This window comes from Rhamphochromis sp. 'chilingali', assembly GCF_963969265.1.
Source record: "Rhamphochromis sp. 'chilingali' genome assembly, chromosome: 11".
Classification (NCBI taxonomy): domain Eukaryota; kingdom Metazoa; phylum Chordata; class Actinopteri; order Cichliformes; family Cichlidae; genus Rhamphochromis; species Rhamphochromis sp. 'chilingali'.
The window spans coordinates 27,998,252-28,021,286 of NC_137938.1; the positions used below are offsets into that span (position 1 = coordinate 27,998,252).

Here is a 23,035-nt window from a genome sequence, read left to right on the forward strand (position 1 = left end):
ACACCAGTTTGCTCCAATAAAACTCTTCAAAAATTTATTTACAGTACAAAAATGAAAATTTACTATGAACTTCTATGAATGGGCAAAAATAAGAATGGCGCATACAGATTCCAGTAGTGCGAGGGAACACAACAGCGTTAATAATTTTTCCTGCACTACAAGCAAAGACAAAAAAAGGAAAAGGAAATATCCTTACATCTTATACTGCAATGTTTACTCTGACAATAAAAATGCTTTTTAAACATGAATCTAGAGTTCACATTCCAATAATGTAATGTACACTGACACATATAGCATGGACATAGACAATTAGCTATGCTTTGCACTAAGTGCTGTGGTGCAAAAAAAATATAGAATATATAACTATAGATTGGTGAGATATCTTTATCTGTCACTGAGCACATCTTAATGTAATGCGAGCAATGTGAGATGTAAGATCCGTCACTTATCACATAGACATTATACAACCTGAGAAAAAGTCTTGAGACAGCTGTGGCAGGTTCAAGCAAGAGATCAGTAATTACACAATATACACCAACAAATCCTGTTCCATTACTTAAATCAGTTCCTGCATTTACCAGTTCAAACTTATTGCTCCATTCCCTGCAGAAACAGTTCTTTTTCTGTTGTTGTTTTTGATGATGATATTATCTAACCTGAATGAACTTCGGCAATCAAGTACTTTGGAACAATTTACTCATCAAGGCCCTCGTCTTCCTCTTCCTGCTTGGCGTCTACCTCGGTTGTGTCTGAGAACTCGTGAAGCAGCACGTATTCACGGCTGCTGAAGCCAAATTTTATGACATCTTTTTCTTTGAGTTCATAGTACCGCTGGGGCTCGATACGCTGGTTGTTCAGATAAGTGCCATTGCCAGAGCCAAGGTCAATAATGTAAGGCTTTACCCTCCGGCCCGTGGTGCCATCTGCCCGCGTAAACTCCACCAGTCTGTAGAAATGAAGACAGAATGGTGGACATGATCTATTTGCAAATGGGGATCACGACTAAAGAGTCATTCTACATATTGGACAACAACAATAGTAAATAGTAATCACCACAGATCGAGCATGCTTTTCAAACAAAAAGAAAACTAGAGTAAAAAAATAAATAAAAATGTGCTGATGACTGTTCTTCCTACCTGTACTGGAATACTGCATGTTGCTTGGAGCAGGATGGGTGATCAATCGGGATATCAGCAATTCTTCTCTGTCGCCCCAACAAATAGGCACTCTGTCTGTGAATGTACATGACTGGAAGAGCCTCATCATTCTTGAAAGGGTACAGTCGCCATCGGCGCTTCGGAATCCGAGCCTCAGGCGGCTCGTTGTACTTGATCACCACTCCCCGAAATGTGTTTGTGTCTTCTGTGAGTGCCCCTGAAAGTTCAAAGTTTGGCTTCTCTTTCACAGCAGGAGCAGCGCTTGCCTCATCACCCTCTTCTTCTGACCTCCCCAAGTCTCGCTCTTGGTTTTCTTCACGTCGCTGGCGATTTTCCCTGCGTCTCTCATCTTGCTGCTGTCGTTCAGCTTGTTGAGAGGCAAGAGCATTTCGCTCCCTATGCCTCTCCCCACCGCGCTCTCTCTCCCGTGGCCTATCAGATTCCCACCTACTCCGTCTGTCCTCTGGTTGCTCATTTCTTCTTCTTCTCTCGTCGCCGCTAGCTCTATGCTCATCCCGTTCCTGTGACATATATTTACAGAATACTTACACAGTTACATTTTTGAGTAGTTAATTATGTTGTACTGCATTACCCTTCAGTATGGAATAGTGGGCTCTAGTTTGTTTGACATATATTGTCATTACTGCCAGATGCCTCTGAAAAACATTAAAAATGGGACAACTGTAGACCAATGTTGGGTCTCTACACAGAAAACAGACTGCCTCAGACTGTTAGTACTATCTGACTAGCACTTGGGTTACACAAGCTTCTGTGTGGTAAATTCCAGATGAGTACTTTATACCACCTAGATCACTTTATACTCCAGTGGTGCTGCTGAATTGCAAAATGTTTCCCAATAATTTGAAACTAATCACCCGCTTTACTCTGACATCCCCGTGGTGAGGACTACGGCTTCTCCTTTTTCTCGGAGATCTGCTGCTTCTTCTGGCGGGAGAGGTTCCCCTTCTACCTGGTGAACGGTCCCTCGTCCTTGCAGGTGACCTAAATGAAGAACACAAGAGAGTATTAAGCGACCGTTCACACGACATTTCCCACCGTTGAGATGCAACTAGTGGCTGTAGCTAGCCCAAGTAAGTACTACAGCGATATACTCAAAAAAACTGACTCTGTCACGGTTGTCAAGTTGATCAATATGACACATGTGGCAAAATTAAGGTGGTATGATAACTTTAGTGCACACACCGACTCGTTCCTCCTCTCTGTGGACTGGAGTTGCCGGGGGATCTCGACCTGGAGCGGCGTGATCTCTGTGGCCTAGCAGGGCTCAGTTTCTCCTGCTTTATCTTTACTTCGGCTTCACGCTCCGGACTTTCTCTTCTCCTGTGTCGCTTCTCTTTGGCCATGCTTAAAATAATTCTCTCAAATCGACCGTTGTATAACCTAAAAAGCATACATTTTCAACCACACCACTGTATGTACAAAAAAAACAAAAGCCTCGGCATGTAACAAACTTCGCCCGTTACGCCGAGATCACGCACTTCCGCTTCCCGAGGTTCACCGAGAATTAAGCTCCGCCAGTGTCCATGTCTCACGTTGGTTCCGACATGAGATGCCGGCCAGTTTATTTCCTGTACAGCCTAAATATTTAGTGTATTGAAAAAGCTGGCACATTCTTTCATTATTTACATATTCGTTTAACACACATTACTTTTACTTGATGCAGCCAGTAAACACAAAACAAACAAAAAAGGCATAGTAAAAGTAAAAGATACACAAGGTGGTAAAAGTAAAAAACAAACAAACATCCCACTTGGCTCTTTTAAATAGATTTTTTAAAATACTGATAAAAATGCATTTATCTCAAAAGAATTTTTGAAAAAAAAAAGTGTCACTAGCCTGTACTCCTGGAGCTAAGCGCTGATTCCGCTCGCACACATTAAAACGTAACGGACATTGTTGCCAAGACAACCCAAACAATGAGCGTGAACTTTATGTAACTAAACGCTAGACCAAGAAGTTTCAGGTTTTACTGTATAAGTTTATTCTATTCCTCTATTGTAAACGACAATGATTCCTCCAGCTGACACGCTGCTGAAATACGACAATCCAGTTCTGGTCAACAAAAGCACAGACAGAAAATCACCAAAGGTGAGTTTATCGAGCCAGCCGTGTTTATGGCACAAGTCTCAGGGATAGATTTGAGATTAATGTAAAAGTTATGCTATCCAAGATCCCGAGAGTCTGATTAAAGCTTAATGCAATTATACTTACATCCACTAATATATTTGCATGCATACACAGTTACAAGGTGGTTCTGTAAGGTGTATTTTATAATAGATTTACGAAAATGTATCAGTCATTTAAAAAAATCTAATCAGGGTAATAATATGTTTGTCTGATAGTTTATGAAACATCTGTCACTACAGGGACGCCCTTTGAAAGTAAGCCCTCAGCAGCCCATTGACTCTACACCTGTTCCACCACCTCCTAAACCAAAATCAGCATCTACTGAGGCTACTAAGCAGGAAAATGAGGAGCTCCTCAATTCAATCCTCCCACCCAGGTAGAGTTTTTTCTATCCATAGCGTGTTCTTCAGCAAGTTCAGAACTTTACAAATTTTCCTCTTACAGGGAGTGGATGGAGGGAAACCAACTGTGGGTGCAGAAAGTATCCAGTACACCTTGTACGAGAGCAGATGTGTTGCACCTAGAAGAACTCCTAAACACAAAACTGCAGCAAAGACAGGCCAAAGAAACAGGAATCTGCCCTGTCCGCAGGGAGCTCTATTCCCAGTGTTTTGGTAAGGAAGAAGCTGAGATGTTGCTGATTATAGAAGGTAGAATCAATACACATAAATACAATAAATCACATAAGTTTTTTTGTCATTCTTTTTCTTTTGAGATGAATTACTCAGACAGGTAACCATCAACTGCGCTGAGAGGGGTATGCTATTGTGGCTGGTCAGAGATGAGATTCAGATGACCATTGCTGCCTACCAGACCGTGTATGAAAGCAGCATAGCTTACGGCATGAGAAAGGCACTGCAGGCTAAGAAGGGCGAAGCTGATATGAAAAACAGAGTAAGGATATCAGGTTCCTTATGAGTTACAAATACAGGGTCACAATATATATTTTTAATACTAAGCAATTTATAGATGCTGGGAAACTTACTTCGCCACTCATGTAGTTCAGCTGTCATTTAGCTAGGAGTCCAGCAGAGAGCACAATTTCTCTATTTTACAGTTACTGTACAATAACAGTGGCTGCAGTGCTTTTTACAGGATTGACCCTGCATCAATAACAAACTCACACGTATGCGTTGTTATACGGGCAGATTTTGGAGCTAGAGAACGAGAAACAAGAACTGAAGAAGGCGCTGAATGAAGAGAAGGCTAAATGTGAAACAGTTGAGAAGATAGAAGCTGAAAAGCGACAGCTAGAGGAAAAGAGGCACGATGACGAGATCCAGTTCCTAAAGAGAACCAACCAACAGCTTAAGGTGACTTTTTCAATTACATATCAGAGAATAATTCTTGTAGATTGTGTTGTCTAAAGATTTCTTAACCACCCCTTTTTTCTTTTCAGGCTCAACTGGAAGAGATAATTGCACCAAAGAAGTAAAAAAACAAAAACAAACAAACACTTAGCTGGCATTTCTCTGTACAAGATTGTGTTCACTTGTAATTCATCTTATTGCTTAATGATACATTAAAGTAAAAACTTAGTGTAATTTACAAATGTTTTATTGTTCTGGCATAACAAGTACACTTCAAACAACTACTGTACATTGCTCTTGAACGTCAAGAGAGCAGTACACTTGTATATGATGAATGAAATGTCATTCAAATACAGTTCTGCACTGAGGGGACAAAGTTACAACAGTCATGAAGATAAGGCATCAAGTTGATTAAGACCACCTTAGTGTTCCACCTTCTGCCAACCTTTTTTTATCCCAATAAAAATAGCTTCAGGCTAATTTAGATACAGATTTCTTACATGTGTGTTTTATTTTATTCAACTCCAGTCTAGTGCTTCGATTTCTTGGTATTTTGACCTTCTGTGCCTGATGCTGGGATTTTTTTGTTCTTGTTCTTCACATTGTGAGTTTCATAATAACGTACGCCAACTTTCTTCGTCCTCTGAGCACGATCCATTGCTCTTCTCTGTAGAGAAAGAAAAGAGAAACAGAAGAGGAAAAAAAGTGAAATCTTCTTCTAAAAAAGACCAGAGCTTTTCATTTCCAATGTTACATCAGTAAGAAGAACATTCACCAGAGAAATCTGGCCTGTTTGACATCAGAGAGAACAAACACCGCATACCTGTTTAGACGTGAGTCTGTTCGGCTGGGCCAGGTCCTCACCCTCCTCAGCTTTCCTCTTTTTACCCCTCTGGTTTGGAGCTGAATTCAAAGAAAGATGAACAGATCTGATGTCACTGCCTGAATGTTAACTTGACGTACCCATTCAAATCTAAAGTTTGTGCAAAATATCAAGTTGATAAATATCAGTAATTGATTATTCTGTTGGAACTGCAGAAGGTTTATTGGACCTTAACCACATCTGATAAAGCCTTTCCCAAATTATTTTTACATCCAGAACCATACAAAGTCATAACAAACAAGCTGACTGACTACCTTTCTTCTGTGCTTGCTTAGTCGCTGCTGACTGTTTAGTCTTGATGTCTGTGAACACTTTGTCAGAAAGCGCCTTAGGTATCCTGTCCAAAGAAATGGAAAAAAGTAAATCATTACAAAACAAGGCAAACAGTTTATCCCTGTTGGGGTCAGCTGAAATGAACAGTAATTAAATTAGGCTCAGATTAACTATACAGCGGTTACTTGACTTTGTTCTTCAGTGTGTGCTGAAATTCAACACAAGCATTAAAGAACACAAAAGACACAAACGTTATGGCATCAAAATGATCACTGCTAGTCATCAGCAGCTTCAAGGCTGGTTAGCACGGACCACCTAAAATGCGTGGCATCTCTATGTCTGACAACTTCACATTACGTTACTGGACGAAACACAATGGTGGCAGTACACAAGACAAAGAAAATATGCGAGTGAGGTTTGGGCTTGAGCAGACTGACCGGATTGCAGAGAAGCGATTGGATTTGGCTCGGTCCAGAAACTGCTTGTACTTGGCGATTTTCACATCCAGCTCACGTATGACCTCCCGTGAACTCTTGCTGCCGTTTGTCTTTTCAGTCTGAGAGGTTGTGGGCTCAGAGATGTCAGTCACTTCATCAGCTGGTTCAACGCTTGTCGCATCTTCCTCTTTGCCTTCGTTTTCCTCTGTGCCCTCATCTTCCTCACCATCAGAGCCAGAAAAATCTGACATGTCCAGATCAGGCATGTCCATGGGAACTAAGTCTTCCTCGCTGAACTCTGGAGCCACACTGATTTTGCCAAAGTTTTGTCTGACATTAGCCAGAATCTTCTGGACCTGTTCCTTCTGTCTCTGCTGTTCTTCCTCACGTTCCTCTGAGATGGCGTCCGGATTGTCTGGTTGTTCCTTCTGCACATGCTCTACTACCTCCGACGGTCCTGCAACTGGCAGTGGCTTCTCATCCTAGCGAAAACACAGCAATAAAAACAGGTTTACACTGAGGGCACAGTTTGGTGCGCTTAAAAAGCCCTAGAGAGAAATTCAGTGTAATCTTACCTCTTGATCTCCTTCAGGTCCAGGGGGTTTCACAAAGAAGGGGATACGTCCTCTCTGCCAGTCATTCAATACCATTTTAGAGACTGTGGCGAGATCTGGCTCACCGCCCTGTACAAAAACAAGAAGAGATTGCTAAAACATCTTAAGACTTAGTGATTTAAAGCTGAAGTAGGCAGCAATAAATAAATACATTTAAAATATATATATATATATCTAGTGTTTCAGAGGCAGCTGTAGCCCTGCAGCTCTTCTGGACTCTATTTTCAGACTTAAACATTTGGCAGTGAAAGGAGAGAGTCCAAGCAGAAAGAAAGTTTGGCGGTACAATCAGTTAAGCAGAGAGTTTCCATCTGGTAAATAAGAGCTCATCGTGTCCTATGTGGAGAATGAAGTGAATGTAACTTTTTTAAATGCATACACAGCACATACATAAGACCCAAGCTCTTCAGGGGGGGAGGGCTGTTTTTGTTTCAGTCCTGCCTTCTCTAGATTTCTGCCTACGCCATATTTCAGAGAAAATGTCAAGACAGTACAGCATTTTTAGAGAGAAATAAGGCTCAAGGAGAGTCCTAAATTCAAATACATGGGAGAAATGTGCAACAATGAAGTTGGTAGGAACACAACTTTAAGGGGAAAAATGTTTGTAAAACCTGCTTTTGCAGCAAAGTCAGCAGTCATTAACTTCCCCACAAAACTACACAGAGGCATTAAAACACTTGTTTCTAGAAAAACAGCACAATAAATACCCAAGCTGAAAAATAAACCTTAACCATTACCTCTTACACATACAATGAGTTAAAATGCTCCATTGTAGCTATAAAATTATATATTTTTTATATCATCAGAACTTATAAAGCAAATGTTTGGAAAAAATATACAAAGCAGTTTTCAAGTATAGCCTCTAAATAAGAAAATGAACCTTCAAAAGTTTCCCTGTGCGAAACGCCAGTTTCTCAAGAAAGTCATCAGCACAGTTCCAAGTAGGGATGCGGTAGGTCTTCTGAATGTATTCTGGTTTGGCCCGCTCCAGTACTGCACCGATGTGCTCCTCTGGGTTCTTGATCTTTTCCACTTGAACCTTTGCAAAAAGGGGAAAGAAAAAGATGAGTACTTTAAGACGTGAACGTGCAACCTTTCAGTTATGCTGACTTTAAGGGTGAAATGCTGAACCTCGGATGCCCCACAAGGATCCCGAGGATCAGAAATAGAGCAGATAAAGACATTTTTAAAAACAGTTGGGTATTAGTATTATGAAGCCCAAACCACTTTAAAGTCTCAGTTCGTTATTCCCCGAATCCTCGAGACTGTTAAAAATACAACATTAACAGTTCGGTGAATTATACTACGTTACCAGGACACCATTTCTCGGATCTGTGCTTAGATTTTCAGATGTTATTGTTTTTCCTAGTTTTATGGGAAGTCCAAATAAATTCACCCTTCTTATTATACTGCAGTGGCAGACATTAAAAAAACTCAAATTAATTAATAAAAAAAAAAAAAATCAATTGGAATAAACTTTAAAAAACAGACTTACTACTCCTTTCAAAACAATATCAGATTCACTGTCTTCTGAGGGGTAGACAACACCAGGGCAGTCAATGAGGAAGATGCGCCTCATCAAAGTGATGTACTGCCACACCTTAAACAAAAGAGAGAGAAAGATTAACGCTGTATGTGTGGTCCATGAAATTCTGTTTCACAAACGATGAGAAACACATTTCACCTTGTTGGTATCATTTGATATAAAATCTTAAAACAAGGAAAAACTGCTGAAAGAATTATAAGTGGGAAAGCAAAATGTACGTGATCTATGAAAGTGCTACGGATCATAACCTTGTTTGGCTTTCGTAATTGCTGAGTATGTGCTGAGAATAAAACACAAGGTGGGAAATAAAGCACTGCTGGCCACAGGCCTATGAGAGTCACTGGATAGGTGTGCAGAAAAACTGCTCAGTTACAGTCCAAGCTTACAATTTTGGCTCTAAAGGTAAAGCCATTTTCCCCTGACTTTCCCCTTGACCGGTCTTTGTACGCCAAGGTTTCAACCCTTCATTTGTTTCCAAAAAGGATAAACAGATGAAGAGAGAGGAAATGAAGGATAAAAAATGGTTGTTTTTACTCTTTTACTCTCCACTTAGTTTTTCAGTTATATTTTTAAAAACAGAGGGTAGACTGCTTCTGTTATTGAAGCCATCAACATTAAGCAGCAACGGGACTTTGACTAAACCCAAAATATAATCATGTGAACCTAACTACTGTATAGTTAATACGATACATTGATTTTACCTTCGTTTCTCCAGCGAGGGGTGCAACATTGCAAACCTTCTTTGACCTCAGAGTGTTGATGATCGAGCTTTTTCCAACATTTGGATATCCGATGAAACCCACACTTATTTGTTTTTTGTCTGTGTGGAGCTGCGTGAGGGAAAAATAAAGTCAGGAAGTCTTTGTCTGTCCTCTTTGAAGGGATGTAATTCCTCTGTTGTCTCTTTCAAGCTTTTCTCAAGTATGCTGCCAGGGCAATACATAATCTAATGTTATGGTTGTAACTGTGTGGAACACAGCACAGTTTTGGGACAATGAAGCATTCTTTGTAGTTTAGCCTCTGTAGACCACCACAGTGGATAAAAAAAAAGTGCTTCATTTCAGCTTTAATTCAAGTGGTTTAACAAAAATGCACCGAATTAAATGTTCAGGAATTACTGCCATTTTTATACACAGTTCCCCATTTTCAGAAGCTGAAAAGTAACCTCAGAAAGACAGCCTGAAGTCTAGAACTAATGGACATCACCAGATGCTGCATGTCCTTCTTTCACATGGTGTACCAGGCCTTTACTGCAGCTGTCTTCAGCTGCTGCCCTCTTTTGAAAAACAGCTTCAGTTTTGTCTTCTGTAACTCAAAAGCATGTTCATGTTGGGTTGAGATCAGGTGACTGTCTTGGCCAGTGAAGAATATTCCATTGATTTGCCTTGAGAATCTCTTGGGTTTCTTTTGCAGTATGTTTTGGATCATTATCCATTTGCGCAGTGAAGTGCAAATTCATTTTGCTACTTATATCAGCAGTCACATCATCAGTAAACACAAGTGGTCCATGTCCACTGGCAACCATACATGTCTATGTTATGACATTGCTTCTACTATGTTTGAAATATAATGTGGGATTAATCAGCTCATGCGCTGTTTCTCTCCTTCTCTATACTTTTCTCTATCCATTACTCTGATAAAAGTTCATCTCGGTTTTCAGTGATTTGTTTTCCAGAACTGCGGAGACTCTTTCACATGTCCTCTGATATGGTCTAACCTGCCCTTTTAATGTTTGTAACCAGTGGTTTGTACCTTGTTGTAAATGATCCGAATAAGTTATCTGTTTAATTTGTCATGGAATAACAAAGGAACGGGACTCACCTAACCATGAAACTACCTTTCAGTCAATTAGCCAATTACATTTGAGCCTCTGAAAATGGGGGACTTTATATGGATGTGATTTATAAAAAGTTAATGCAATACTTTTGGTAAACCCCTTGATTTAAAGCAGACAGCCTGTCAATCTTCAGTTACAGCTTGATTGAAACTCCACTGTGGTGGTTTACTGCAGCTAAATTAATATATTGTGTCAATGTAAACTACTTAAAGACCTAAAAGCATATTTTACAGTTTAGTAAAGTGTTTAAAAATCGAAAGGAAATATGATGCAAAACAATAATAATGCACAATTGACAAACCAATGTAGCTTGTCATCAAACAGATATGTTTATTCCAATGTTTGTGATTCTAACATTAACACATTAAATACTGCTCATTAAATGCCTACAGTGTCCCAGCTAACCTAATTAAGCATCAGATATTGTGTTCACAGCTATATACACATTAAGTTGTTACAAATTACTACCAGTTGACAAATCTATTATCTTGCACAACAACATGATGATAAATGTATTTTTTAAAACTCTATATAATAAAACAACTCAAATATTTTATTTGTGAAAGTTTTTGCATTTCGAACAAAAAGCATTTCTTACCTTGCCAAACTGCCTGAGCAGCTGGATGAGAGAGCCCTTACCAAATGAGTTTGTGAGGCTGGCGTGGAAAGCCAAAGTGGGATATTCTTGAGACAGAACAGCCACCCAACGTTTCTGGTTTAACAATGAGCAGAGACCAAGTTTAATACTAAGAAAAGCAACTACAACCAGTAATACAGGAAACCAGGGGGGTGTGCTGTAAATATCTTACCGTGACCCAGGTGGGCACAAGGTCACACTTGTTTAGAACAAAGATCAGATGTTTCCAGGATTTCTCTTTCTTTAGATACGTTTCAATGCTCTTAGACCGTGTTCCCATAGGATCTCGGGCATCCAGCACTTGGATGATGACATCAGATGAGTCAATCACCTGTAAAAATAAAAGAGGACTCGAGAATGACCACACAACACTTTACTGCACTAACATACTACACAAGGTGGAGACGATACCTTGTAAAGTTCTCCCCAGATTCTCTTGGACTGACCCTTTTTGAAAATCTCCTCACGTGCTTCCGCCCTTTAGTGAATAAAAAAGTAGCAGGGATTTAACGACACTTTAAATGCATTTAAAAATGCATTTAAAAACAAAAAAAACAAAGAAAGAAGAAACAAAAAGAAAATTCTTACCGGACCCCTGTGTCCTCGGTAACCAGGTCTTTGTCATTTTCTGCATTATAACTTAGGGCTGAGGCCTCAGCTTGCTCTACAAGGTCCTTGACATCGCCCACAACAAGACTGGGCCTCTTCCTTTGAGCCTTAGGTCCAAAAGTGTTCTCAAAACCCTCCGTGTCTAGAATGTGAACCTTAGAGTTCTGCAATTATAGAAAGATAGAACATTTTGTGATAAAAAAAAAAAAAGTTTTTATATTAACAGTGAATAGCTCTGCCAGCAATATACTTACAGCAGGACCTTATATCATTTATTTACAAAATCAGATAGAATTATGACTGTGGTTTTATTAAGTTTGGACTTTGTTCTTTCCAGCATGAACAACACACTTAAAGGATCCAGATGTTGAAGCTGGACTGCAAAATCCATTTAAATTTAACATTATCATGCTGTATTTAAGCAGAGAGGAAACATAAAGCTCTTTTTTTTCCCAATGTTAAAACACAGTTTGTGATACAGTCACAAACAGCTCTCCAACAGTTTCAGTCAGAAACACACAATAAATGAATATATTAAACAGAACACCCAAATATGCGACAAAGCCAGTGAAACAGCAAAGACTATGCCAGTGCTGATTAAGTGTTCCAGCGATCTTAAAACACACGCCATACCTCTATTGCAAAACTGCCACGAGGGGTGGAGGAGCAGGTTAGTCAGAAACAACACTGTTTACAGCCTCAGGTCACCTCAACTATCTGCCAAGAGGTCCTACAAAGCACTCTGGTTGTTTGAAAACACATTTTTCTGACTGAACCACTGGCTCTTGCTTAATTTGTCTGCCTTTTGGAGCAATATCATTCCACTGGTCATTCAGTGATCATACATTAAGATTACAGAGCACTTTCATACTTTACTAGCACTTCTGTGCCATTTAGTTACATAATTGTAATATTAATAAAAATAATAAAAGGTCATCTTCTGGTAACCCGGTGATGAATTAAGAGATTATTTTGAACTCTTTCACACTCTAAGAAATGCCTCAACTTCATGAGGGACTATAGCACATGGCACAAGAACAAGAACTGGATTTTATTTAGAACTGTGTTGGTTATGTTGAAGGGAAAAAAAATCCAAGTCTGGATGAAGGCAGCTCTCTCATGCCTAGCGTAAGCCAGTACATTCAGGTTCACAGTAGGGCAGAGGAAAAATTGTATGAGGATTAAAGTGAGTCCTCTTATTCGTCTCACCTCATGAAGCCTCAAGAAAGAGTTTACTCACACAGACGAAAATAGCTATGATCTTTATCTGCATTACTTACTTTAGTCATTATTAAACGCATTCCACTTACTGGTTATTTCCTACTCAAATTTTAAACATGCCACTTGTTAACCCCTTTAAAAGAATCACTCTCTTAATCCCACTGTCGTAAGCAAGTTTAGACCCATGTGCAAAGAGCTATTTATATTTAAGCTTACAGAACACTTTAAATCACATACTTTATTTATTAATAACATAATCTTTGATTTTATTTTTATTTATTTATTTCTTCTTGGGGGGGGGGGGGGGGGGGGGGGGGGGGGGGGTTAAATCCCGTTTTTACTATGCATCACTACGACTGCCCCAGTCAGCTACTGTATCAGAAGATACACCAGACCACAACATCTTATAAAGTAACGTGAAGAAGTGTGTTTGCTAGAGCAGTTTCGGTTGATTTCCCCCCCCCCACATGTAGCCCTTTACCTTTGATGTCTGTTTGCTTCGCTGAAATAAAAATAGGATACCCCAAAATACCCTGCAGCTGATTTACTTCAAATCCATGGAAACTTATCCTTTTAGCCTCAGCACGAACCACATTATTAGTTTCTCTTTTATTGAGGGTGCGTTGCTTATTAATGTTTGAAATAATGCAATGTCTAAGTTATTTTTAGACTCCTTACATTCTCAGCTGACCAAACAGCCTTACTTGCAAAGACAGCTATCTAATATTAAGTTATTCCTTTCTTCTGCGGCCTTGTTCTTTAAACATTAATTTTGTCACAGGCTCTGTGCCGACTTTCAGGTACACTCCATCCACACGGAAATAGAAAGCAGTGTCAGATGAAGTACACTCCCTGGCATCTGCAGTTTCAGAATCAGAATCAGAAGACTTTATTCACCCCCAAGAGGCAATTAAGAAGTTGCCTGTAAAACTCTGAGAAAGCAAGCTTAATAAATGCTGCCATTATACTGTTATCAATGCAATGCACTTTATTTTGCCAGGCTATTAACACATACTTGGAAAAGTGATATATTACATCCATCCTTGCTGACCTTTATTAAAATTCTGAGGTAGCCGATAAAGACTCGCCTCCACACCACAGCTGGAACCACCTAACTCCCCATGTGCTGCTGTTAGAGATCCTGGAAGGCTTACTTGTGTTTTCTTACTGCAGTAGTTGGCCTTTGTTGTCTGGGTCCCTACGCCCAGTAATGCCATGGTTAGACATCTCAGGCAAGCAAACTGTGTGTCCTCTTTTAAATCTCTTGTTTTTGTTTTTTACCCTTGTTGGCACAATTTGTTGTTTTGCTATTATTTTGTTATCATGTTTAGATCCCAAGGTTTGCATTTTAATTATACAGTTAGGTCTATACCTGACAGCGTTTCACATCCAGTTATTATTATTTATTTTTTCTGAGCCTCTGAAAATGGAAGACTATGGATAAAAATACATGTAATTCCTAAACAACAAATTCAATATTTTTTGTTAAACTCCTTGAATTAAGATGTCACCTCTGCAATTCAAACACATCTCAACTGCTTCATTTTAATTTCAGTGTGTTGGTGGTGACTGTTCATAACAATACATACATATATAATAAAAATCTTACAAGAATAAGCTTTAAAGCCTTTATACTCACATGGGCTTTGACTCTATCGTGCAAAAGGGACATAGGCAATTTGCTTTGTCTCATCACCACACGATATGGATCCTTCTTTACTGCCTCCATCTCCTCCTGGAATTTCTGGAGGGATGACTGCTTGATCACACGGGTATTTGCTTAAATACAGAGTATAGAAATATGGGATAGTCATATAATAAGAATAAAAATGATATGGTATTATTGTAGTGAACATTTTATTTTTACAAATTCAACTGACAATATTTCAAACAAGAGCAACATATGAGCAAATGGTATTACCTCCAATTTAATTAATTTACAGTATACACTATAACATACACAACAGTAAAGACATTTCTCACCAAACCATTTGATGTTAGGTTCAACTCTGGCAACAGTTCCCGGAGCTACTGTGGACTGGTACTGTAAAGGTTTGACGACTTTTCCACGGCTATCACTGTGGACAAAAGATCTCTTTAATTCTTGACACATCACTTACGTTACATTGTAACAGTAAACTATATCAATAAAAAAGAAAAGAAAAATATTTGCTTACCATCTTTGTTTTTGTCTGTACATATTCAGGCGCTTGATAGTGGCTCGGTCCCTCATGTTGTTTCCACCAGCACCTTTGGCTCGATCTGTCGAATAAATTTATGTTTACTTTAACGGCTCATTAACGAAACCCACATGTTATTACAATGCACTTACTTGTTAGTCAATTTATTGCAAGGGAAATACCATATTTATAATCAACTAAGGCCTCTGATTTTTTTTTAAGGACCGTGCAACAACATTCATGTTTTATTACCTTAAACAGTTTTAAATGTGCTGAACAAATGACTGGGTTTCAGTGTAAGGTGCCGGTATAGTGCTGTTAACAGCTTATACAAACACGTAACTTTATAATTCCTATCAAGATATACTGCATTGCTCGTTATGACTACTAACCAGACACACCGTACACGTTCATTTTTAAAGGAGCATCATTTTCCACCCCAAGATTGCAGCTCAGATTTTACCGTAAATATGTTTAACTTTCATAAAACAGGTGTTTGACACGACAAAACTTAAAAGGCTATATCTTCCTACAGTACGCAACAGTGTAAGTTAAGTTTTAGATTCATCACACCGCTGTGAAGTCTTATTTTGATACGCAACGCTATTATTATCTAAAATAACGCAAATATGACTTTCTCTGACAATGACTAGCAACAATTAGCATTAGCTGTAAACAAGCAGTTTGGCTAATGGGAGAGTTAGCTCACCGGGGTTGCTGCTGGATGTTGAGGGGTTTATTGAGCTTTTCCCCTTGTACCGTGTCTTCACCATGTTGCCCTCTTACTCGGTAAAGCCTTCCACAGAAAAAAATACGAAGGTGTCTGAACGGCGATGTTTTGTTGCCGTTATTCCCCTCAGCTCGAAAATGTACACCCTACACGTGTTCTTAGGGTGAACAGGAAGGACATCATCAATAGAGCGACGGAGGTGAGAACCAATCAGAAAGCTCCTGCGTGCGTACTTAGGCTGTGTCCCAATTCAGGGTCTGCACGCTTGAAGTACGCGCACTACGCATACTACGTACGGTGCGTACTATAAGTACGAGAAGTGCGGAAGTGAGAGTCTTGTGAAATGGGACGGTCTGGCCTTCGTCGCGCTGTTCAGGTTGCCTAGCAACCATGATACTAACCGCGAGAAACGCGAGATAGTATGACATAAATGAAGGAGAAAAATGTTTTGTTGGTCATTTGGTCATTCATTTTTGTCATGACATAACTTTGATTAGTTGAGTATCTGAGGCTGAGACTACGGGACTGTAAAACATGATTGTTGGGCTTCATTTCTGTACTGAACAGTCAGTTCAAGAGTAGTTAGTAAATAACAATTAGCTCTTGTTGTTCATGAGACTAAAGTCATCTCACTGTGGTAATGTAAATATAATATGGCCAATATTATAGTATTGTCAGATATATATATATATATATATATATATATATATATATATATATATATATATATATATATATATAAGGGAGACGAGGAACGAGGAACCATCATGGAAGGACAGGCCCCTGCACGGTATGTACCACCGGCAGATAGAGGAGGTGGCTGATATCCAGAAATCCTACCAGTGGCTGGACAAAGCTGGACTGAAAGACAGCACAGAGGCACTAATCATGGCAGCACAAGAACAAGCTCTGAGTACAAGATCCATAGAGGCTGGGGTCTATCACACCAGGCAAGACCCCAGGTGCAGGCTGTGTAAAGATGCCCCAGAAACAATCCAGCACATAACAGCAGGGTGCAAGATGCTAGCAGGCAAGGCATACATGGAACGCCATAACCAAGTGGCCGGCATAGTGTACAGGAACATCTGTGCCGAGTATAACCTAGAAGTCCCGAGGTCAAAATGGGAGATGCCCCCAAGGGTGGTGGAGAATGACCGAGCTAAGATCCTGTGGGACTTCCAGATACAGACGGACAAAATGGTGGTGGCTAACCAACCGGACATAGTGGTGGTAGACAAACAGAAGAAGACGGCCGTAGTGATCGATGTAGCGGTTCCGAATGACAGCAATATCAGGAAGAAGGAACACGAGAAGCTGGAGAAATACCAAGGGCTCAGAGAAGAGCTCGAGAGGATGTGGAGGGTGAAGGTAACGGTGGTCCCCGTGGTAATCGGAGCACTAGGTGCGGTGACTCCCAAGCTAGGCGAGTGGCTCCAGCAGATCCCGGGAACAACATCGGAGATCTCTGTCCAGAAGAGCGCAGTCCTGGGAACAGCTAAGATACTGCGCAGGACCCTCAAGCTCCCAGGCCTCTGGTAGAGGACCCGAGCTTGAAGGATAAACCGCCCGCAGGGGCGTGCTGGGTGTTTTTTTTTTTTTTTTTATATATATATAAAACAAATTTCCCACGTGTGGGACTAATAAAGGTTATCTTATCTTATCTTATATATATATATATATATATATATATATATATATATATATATATATATATATATATATATATATATATATATATACATATATATATATATATATATATATATATATATATATATATATATATATATATATATATATTCCAAGGCCTCCATACCTGAGGCCTTGGAAACTGCCAAGCAAAGACTCACAGCCTTGGCCAGCCGCTTGAGAAGGTACACCAGAGAGATAGAAGGCAGGAGAATAAACCAGCTGTTCTCCACAGAACCAGCAAAGGTGTACTCTCAGTGGCAAGGGAACAATAAGAGAACAGCACCACCAAGGCTGGAGACGGAGCAATACTGGAAGAGCATATGGGAGAAGGACGCAACCCATAACGGCAATGCTCAGTGGCTAGTGGATCTGAGGGCAGACCACAGCGACCTCCCCGAACAGGATCCAGTAACCATCACAGTGGCAGATATCCAAGAAAGGGTCTCCAGTATGAAGAGTTGGACAGCACCAGGGCCCGACATGGTTCACGCCTACTGGCTAAAGAAGCTGACTGCACTCCACGAGCGTCTGGCAGCACAAATGAACCAGCTGCTAGTTAACGAGAGACACCCGGAATGGCTAACCGAAGGTCGGACGGTCCTGATCCCCAAGGACCCCAAGAAGGGACCGGTCCCCTCCAACTACCGACCAATAACCTGCCTCAGTACTACATGGAAGCTCCTGTCAGGCATCATATCGGCTAAGATGAACAGGCACATGGGTCAATACATGAGCGGGACACAGAAAGGAATTGGCAAGAATACCAGAGGCGCAAAACACCAGCTACTGGTAGACAGAACAGTCAGCCGAGACTGCAAGACCAGACTGACCAACCTGTGCACTGCCTGGATTGATTACAAGAAGGCCTATGACTCAATGCCCCACAGCTGGATACTGGAATGCCTAGAATTGTACAAGATCAATGGGACCCTAAGAGCCTTCATCAGGAACTCAATGGGGATGTGGCGTACAACACTAGAGGCCAACTCCAAGCCCATAGCACAAGTCACCATCAAGTGCGGGATCTACCAAGGAGATGCTCTGTCCCCACTGCTGTTCTGCATAGGCCTGAACCCCCTCAGTGAGATCATTAACAAGACTGGCTACGGATACCGACTACGGAACGGAGCAGTTGTCAGCCACCTCCTGTACATGGATGACATCAAGCTGTATGCCAAGAGTGAACAAGACATCGATTCACTGATCCACACTACCAGGCTATACAGCAATGACATTGGAATGTCGTTCGGACTGGAGAAGTGTAGTCGGATGGTAACAAAGAGAGGGAAGGTAGTCAGAACTGAGGGGATTGAACTACCAGAAGGCAACATTGCAGACATAGAGGACAGTTACAAGTACCTGGGGATCCCGCAGGCGAATGGGAACCATGAAGAGGCCGCTAGAAAAGCTGCAACCACCAAGTACCTGCAGAGGGTCAGGCAAGTCCTGAGGAGTCAGCTGAATGGTAAGAACAAGATCCGGGCCATCAACACCTATGCCCTGCCCGTGATCAGGTACCCTGCTGGGGTAATAGGCTGGCCAAAGGAGGAGATAGAAGCCACTGACATAAAGACAAGAAAGCTCCTTACCATGCATGGAGGGTTTCACCCCAAGTCCAGCACCCTGAGGCTGTACGCTAAGCGGAAGGAAGGGGGCCGGGGACTGGTGAGTGTCAGCACCACAGTCCAGGATGAGACAACGAACATCCAAGAATACATTGGGAAGATGGCCCCAACTGACCGAGTGCTCAGTGAATACCTCAGGCAGCAGAAACCCAAGAAAGAGGAGGGAGATGAGGAACCATCATGGAAGGACAGGCCCCTGCACGGTATGTACCACCGGCAGATAGAGGGGGTGGCTGATATCCAGAAATCCTACCAGTGGCTGGACAAAGCTGGACTGAAAGACAGCACAGAGGCACTAATCATGGCAGCACAAGAACAAGCTCTGAGCACAAGATCCATAGAGGCTGGGGTCTATCACACCAGGCAAGACCCCAGGTGCAGGCTGTGTAAAGATGCCCCAGAGACAATCCAGCACATAACAGCAGGGTGCAAGATGCTAGCAGGCAAGGCATACATGGAACGCCATAACCAAGTGGCCGGCATAGTGTACAGGAACATCTGTGCCGAGTATAACCTGGAAGTCCCGAGGTCAAAATGGGAGATGCCCCCAAGGGTGGTGGAGAATGACCGAGCTAAGATCCTGTGGGACTTCCAGATACAGACGGACAAAATGGTGGTGGCTAACCAACCGGACATAGTGGTGGTAGATAAACAGAAGAAGACGGCCGTAGTGATCGATGTAGCGGTTCCGAATGACAGCAATATCAGGAAGAAGGAACACGAGAAGCTGGAGAAATACCAAGGGCTCAGAGAAGAGCTCGAGAGGATGTGGAGGGTGAAGGTAACGGTGGTCCCCGTGGTAATCGGAGCACTAGGTGCGGTGACTCCCAAGCTAGGCGAGTGGCTCCAGCAGATCCCGGGAACAACATCGGAGATCTCTGTCCAGAAGAGCGCAGTCCTGGGAACAGCTAAGATACTGCGCAGGACCCTCAAGCTCCCAGGCCTCTGGTAGAGGACCCGAGCTTGAAGGATAAACCGCCCGCAGGGGCGTGCTGGGTGTTTTTTTTTTTATATATATATACATATATAAGCTAGGCGAGTGGCTCCAGCAGATCCCGGGAATAACATCGGAGATCTCTGTCCAGAAGAGCGCAGTCCTGGGAACAGCTAAGATACTGCGCAGGACCCTCAAGCTCCCAGGCCTCTGGTAGAGGACCCGAGCTTGAAGGATAAACCGCCCGCAGGGGCGTGCTGGGTGTTTTATATATATATATATATATATATATATATATATATATATATATATATATATATATATATATATATATATATATGTGTGTGTGTGTGTAGAGGCTGAAAGTACAAACATCACTAATGTCACATAACTTTGCCGACATGTGGCCAACAGCAATGTTTTAATGTTCTTCATTATTAAACATTCGCACATAAATAAGTGACGTCATATTGAGTACTTACAGTTCACTCTTCGGCCGCTCCCTTCTGCCGTATTTTGCGGCAAAATTATCCACACCCACCGCCGCGCTGTGAATTGTGGGATATATGGGACCACGAAGCGTGCACGGACCACGCTTGATATTTGGGGAAATCGACGGCGCATTTGGAGTATGCATTTGAAGTACACTTCGAATTGGGACAGCCGTCGTCGCGTGGCGGTGACGTAATCACACTTAAAATGCGTACTTGAAGCGTGCAGACCCTGAATTGGGACACAGCCATTGGCTGTAAGTAAAGCCTGGAGGGAAATTATGGTTCTGCGGTGGTAACGCGTTGTCAGTCCGTGGACAGCTACTAACTGTCTACCTGCAGAGGGCGTCTGTTGAAGTACAGGGTGGGCCATTTATATGGATACAGCGTAATAACATGGGAATGGTTGGTGATATTAAAGTCCTGTTTGTGGCACATTAGTATATGTGAGGGGGCAAACTCCTCAAGATGGGTGGTGACCATGGTGGCCATTTAGAAGTCGGCCATCTTGGATACAACTTTTGTTTTTTCAATAGGAAGAGGGCCATGTGACACATCAAACTTATTGGTAATGTCACAAGAAAAACAATGGTGTGCTTGGTTTCAACGTAACTTTATTCTTTCATGAGTTATTTACAAGTTTCTCTTTGTTCACAGCCATTGACATGTCGAAGAGGTTAACACGTGAGGAGCGGATCGAAATCGTGTTGATATCTGGTGAACGCAGTAACCGGGTCATTGCAGCAGATTTCAATGCAAGACACCCTACGAGACCACCCATCTCCAATGCTACAGTTAGCAAACTGCTTGCTAAGTTTCGTGAAACTGGTTCAGTGTTGGATTTGCCAAAATGTGGACGCAAGAAAACTGTCACTAATGAAGAAACATCAGTGGCTGTCCTAGCTTCATTCAGCAAGAGCCCACAGCGTAGCACTCGCCTCATGTCACTGGAGAGTGGCATTAAGTCGAACATGCATTCAGCGGATATTAGCTACTCACAAATGGCACCCATACAAACTCCAGCTACTGCAGCATCTCAACGAGGATGACCCAGATCGGCACACAGAATTTGCAGAATGGGCAAAACAAAAACTGGAACAGGACCCTCAGTTCACGCAGAAGATTTTGTTCAGTGATGAGGCAAACTTTTATGTGAATGGTGAAGTTAACAAACAAAACCACCGCTATTGGTCTGACACTAACCCACATTGGATGGATCCCTCCAAGACTGTTGGAACAACAAAAGTGATGGTTTGGTGTGGTATATGGGGTACAACCATAGTGGGTCCATTCTTCATCAATGGAAACCTCAAGGCCACTGGATATTTGAAATTGCTATATGATGATGTGTTTCCCTCTTTATGCACTGAAGCTGGCACGTTCCCTGAGTTTTTCCAGCAAGATGGTGCACCACCACATTATGGGTGCCAGGTCCGAGCATTCCTAGATGAACAGTTTCCTGGAAAGTGGATTGGTCATCGTGGGCCAGTTGAATGGCCCCCAAGGTCTCCCGATCTGACCCCCTTAGACTTTTATCTTTGGGGTCATCTGAAGGCAATTGTCTATGGTGTGAAGATACGAGATGTGCAGCACCTGAAACTACGGATACTGGATGCCTGTGCTGGCATTTCTCCTGCGGTGTTGCGATTAGTGTGTGAAGAGTGGGAGAAGAGGGTTGCATTGACAATCCAACACAATGGGCAGCACATTGAACACATTTTATAAGTGGTGAGAAACTTGTAAATAACTCATGAAAGAATAAAGTTACGTTGAAACTAGAGCTGGGCGATAGAACGATAACGATATGTATCGCGATATAACTTTTTCTCGATAGAAAAATTCAACTATCGCGATAGACCTCGCCGCTCTTGTCCTCTTAAAAAACAAAAAAACAAACAAAAAAAAAAACCAGCCAATCCAAATTAAGTAGCGCAGAGCCGAACCAATCACAGCCGCAGCGTCACGTCACGTGACTTGTTACGTACAGCACAAGTGCCAAGCCGTTTGGGAAGCAGCCAGCCACCGTACCGCCCGGGTAATGGAGGAAATGAGTGTGCCGACTAGAAAAATCAACCGAGCGTGACCGAAGGTTACCGAAGAGAAAACAGATGATGGTTCCAATGCCGGAGAGATTGTCGAACGGAAGAGCCATAGAAGTTCCGTAGTGTGAAGGTATTTCGGCTATTTCAAGTCTGACAAAAAACAGAGTAGCGTGCACTGTAAATTGTGCCGAAAGCAAGTCTGGAAATACAATAAACTGGTGCATGCTCAGGCTACGTCCACACGTACCCGGGTATTTTTGAAAACGCAGATCTTTCTATGCGTTTGCACCTTTCGTCCACACGTAAACGGCGTTTTTGGTCACTGAAAACGAAGATTTTTAAAAACTCAGTTTTTGCATTTACGTGTGGACTAGAACAATGGAGAAAACGCAGCGTCAAAGGTGTGCGCATTTTTTGACGTCTACAACACTGTTACTGTTAATTCTACTCTCTGCAGTGTTTAAATGCTTACATATACACACAGTTACTGTCCCTCCACACATACGACTCGGTTCTGCTTCTATGCCTCAGCTTTGTTTACTTTTTCCCACCGAGGCTTCTAGACTTCTGATTGGCCAACATTTCTGCACGGTTAGGAATCTAGCTCCACCTGCTGCTTTGGCATGTTCATAGCAGCGTAGCTGCCTTTATGTGTGGACGGGATTATTT

The 23,035-nt window shown here is 41.8% G+C and overlaps 3 protein-coding genes across 3 annotated transcripts; 1 reads left to right on the forward strand and 2 right to left on the reverse strand.

Moving 5' to 3' along the window:
- Positions 1-7: 7 nt before the first annotated feature.
- On the reverse strand, positions 8-2,675 carry snip1 (Smad nuclear interacting protein). Its single transcript, XM_080896448.1, has 4 exons — positions 2,361-2,675; positions 2,033-2,159; positions 1,137-1,678; positions 8-946 (listed from the first exon to the last, which is right to left on the reverse strand). Exons 1-4 carry the CDS (start codon positions 2,567-2,569, stop codon positions 694-696), a joined length of 1,131 nt encoding a protein of 376 aa, XP_080752574.1. The 5' UTR covers positions 2,570-2,675; the 3' UTR covers positions 8-693.
- A 133-nt stretch (positions 2,676-2,808) lies between these two features.
- On the forward strand, positions 2,809-4,849 carry dnali1 (dynein, axonemal, light intermediate chain 1). Its single transcript, XM_080896449.1, has 6 exons — positions 2,809-3,266; positions 3,545-3,681; positions 3,750-3,919; positions 4,021-4,199; positions 4,454-4,618; positions 4,705-4,849. Exons 1-6 carry the CDS (start codon positions 3,186-3,188, stop codon positions 4,738-4,740), a joined length of 768 nt encoding a protein of 255 aa, XP_080752575.1. The 5' UTR covers positions 2,809-3,185; the 3' UTR covers positions 4,741-4,849.
- Positions 4,845-15,770, reverse strand: gnl2 (G protein nucleolar 2). Its single transcript, XM_080896447.1, has 16 exons — positions 15,562-15,770; positions 14,850-14,934; positions 14,656-14,750; positions 14,312-14,451; positions 11,431-11,615; positions 11,254-11,320; positions 11,015-11,173; positions 10,804-10,917; positions 9,070-9,198; positions 8,318-8,422; positions 7,703-7,861; positions 6,784-6,891; positions 6,209-6,690; positions 5,753-5,835; positions 5,439-5,518; positions 4,845-5,282 (listed from the first exon to the last, which is right to left on the reverse strand). Exons 1-16 carry the CDS (start codon positions 15,623-15,625, stop codon positions 5,145-5,147), a joined length of 2,193 nt encoding a protein of 730 aa, XP_080752573.1. The 5' UTR covers positions 15,626-15,770; the 3' UTR covers positions 4,845-5,144.
- Positions 15,771-23,035: the final 7,265 nt, after the last annotated feature.

Bases quoted from the DNA above. Each gene is read 5' to 3' on its own strand.
- gnl2 (XM_080896447.1), bottom strand. From the start codon at position 15,625: ATGGTGAAGACACGGTACAAGGGGAAAAGCTCAATAAACCCCTCAACA. The intron at 14,452-14,655 runs GTGAGAAATGTC...TCTGTATTTAAG, and splicing joins ACCTAACATCAAATGGTTTG to CAAATACCCGTGTGATCAAG. The intron at 5,283-5,438 runs GTATGCGGTGTT...CTTTCTCTACAG, and splicing joins ACAGACTCACGTCTAAACAG to AGAAGAGCAATGGATCGTGC.
- dnali1 (XM_080896449.1), top strand. From the start codon at position 3,186: ATGATTCCTCCAGCTGACACGCTGCTGAAATACGACAATCCAGTTCTG. The intron at 3,920-4,020 runs GTAAGGAAGAAG...TTTTCTTTTGAG, and splicing joins GCTCTATTCCCAGTGTTTTG to ATGAATTACTCAGACAGGTA. The intron at 4,200-4,453 runs GTAAGGATATCA...TTATACGGGCAG, and splicing joins AAGCTGATATGAAAAACAGA to ATTTTGGAGCTAGAGAACGA.
- snip1 (XM_080896448.1), bottom strand. From the start codon at position 2,569: ATGCTTTTTAGGTTATACAACGGTCGATTTGAGAGAATTATTTTAAGC. The intron at 2,160-2,360 runs GTGTGTGCACTA...TTCTTCATTTAG, and splicing joins CAGAGAGGAGGAACGAGTCG to GTCACCTGCAAGGACGAGGG. The intron at 1,679-2,032 runs GTGATTAGTTTC...TATATGTCACAG, and splicing joins GGGATGTCAGAGTAAAGCGG to GAACGGGATGAGCATAGAGC.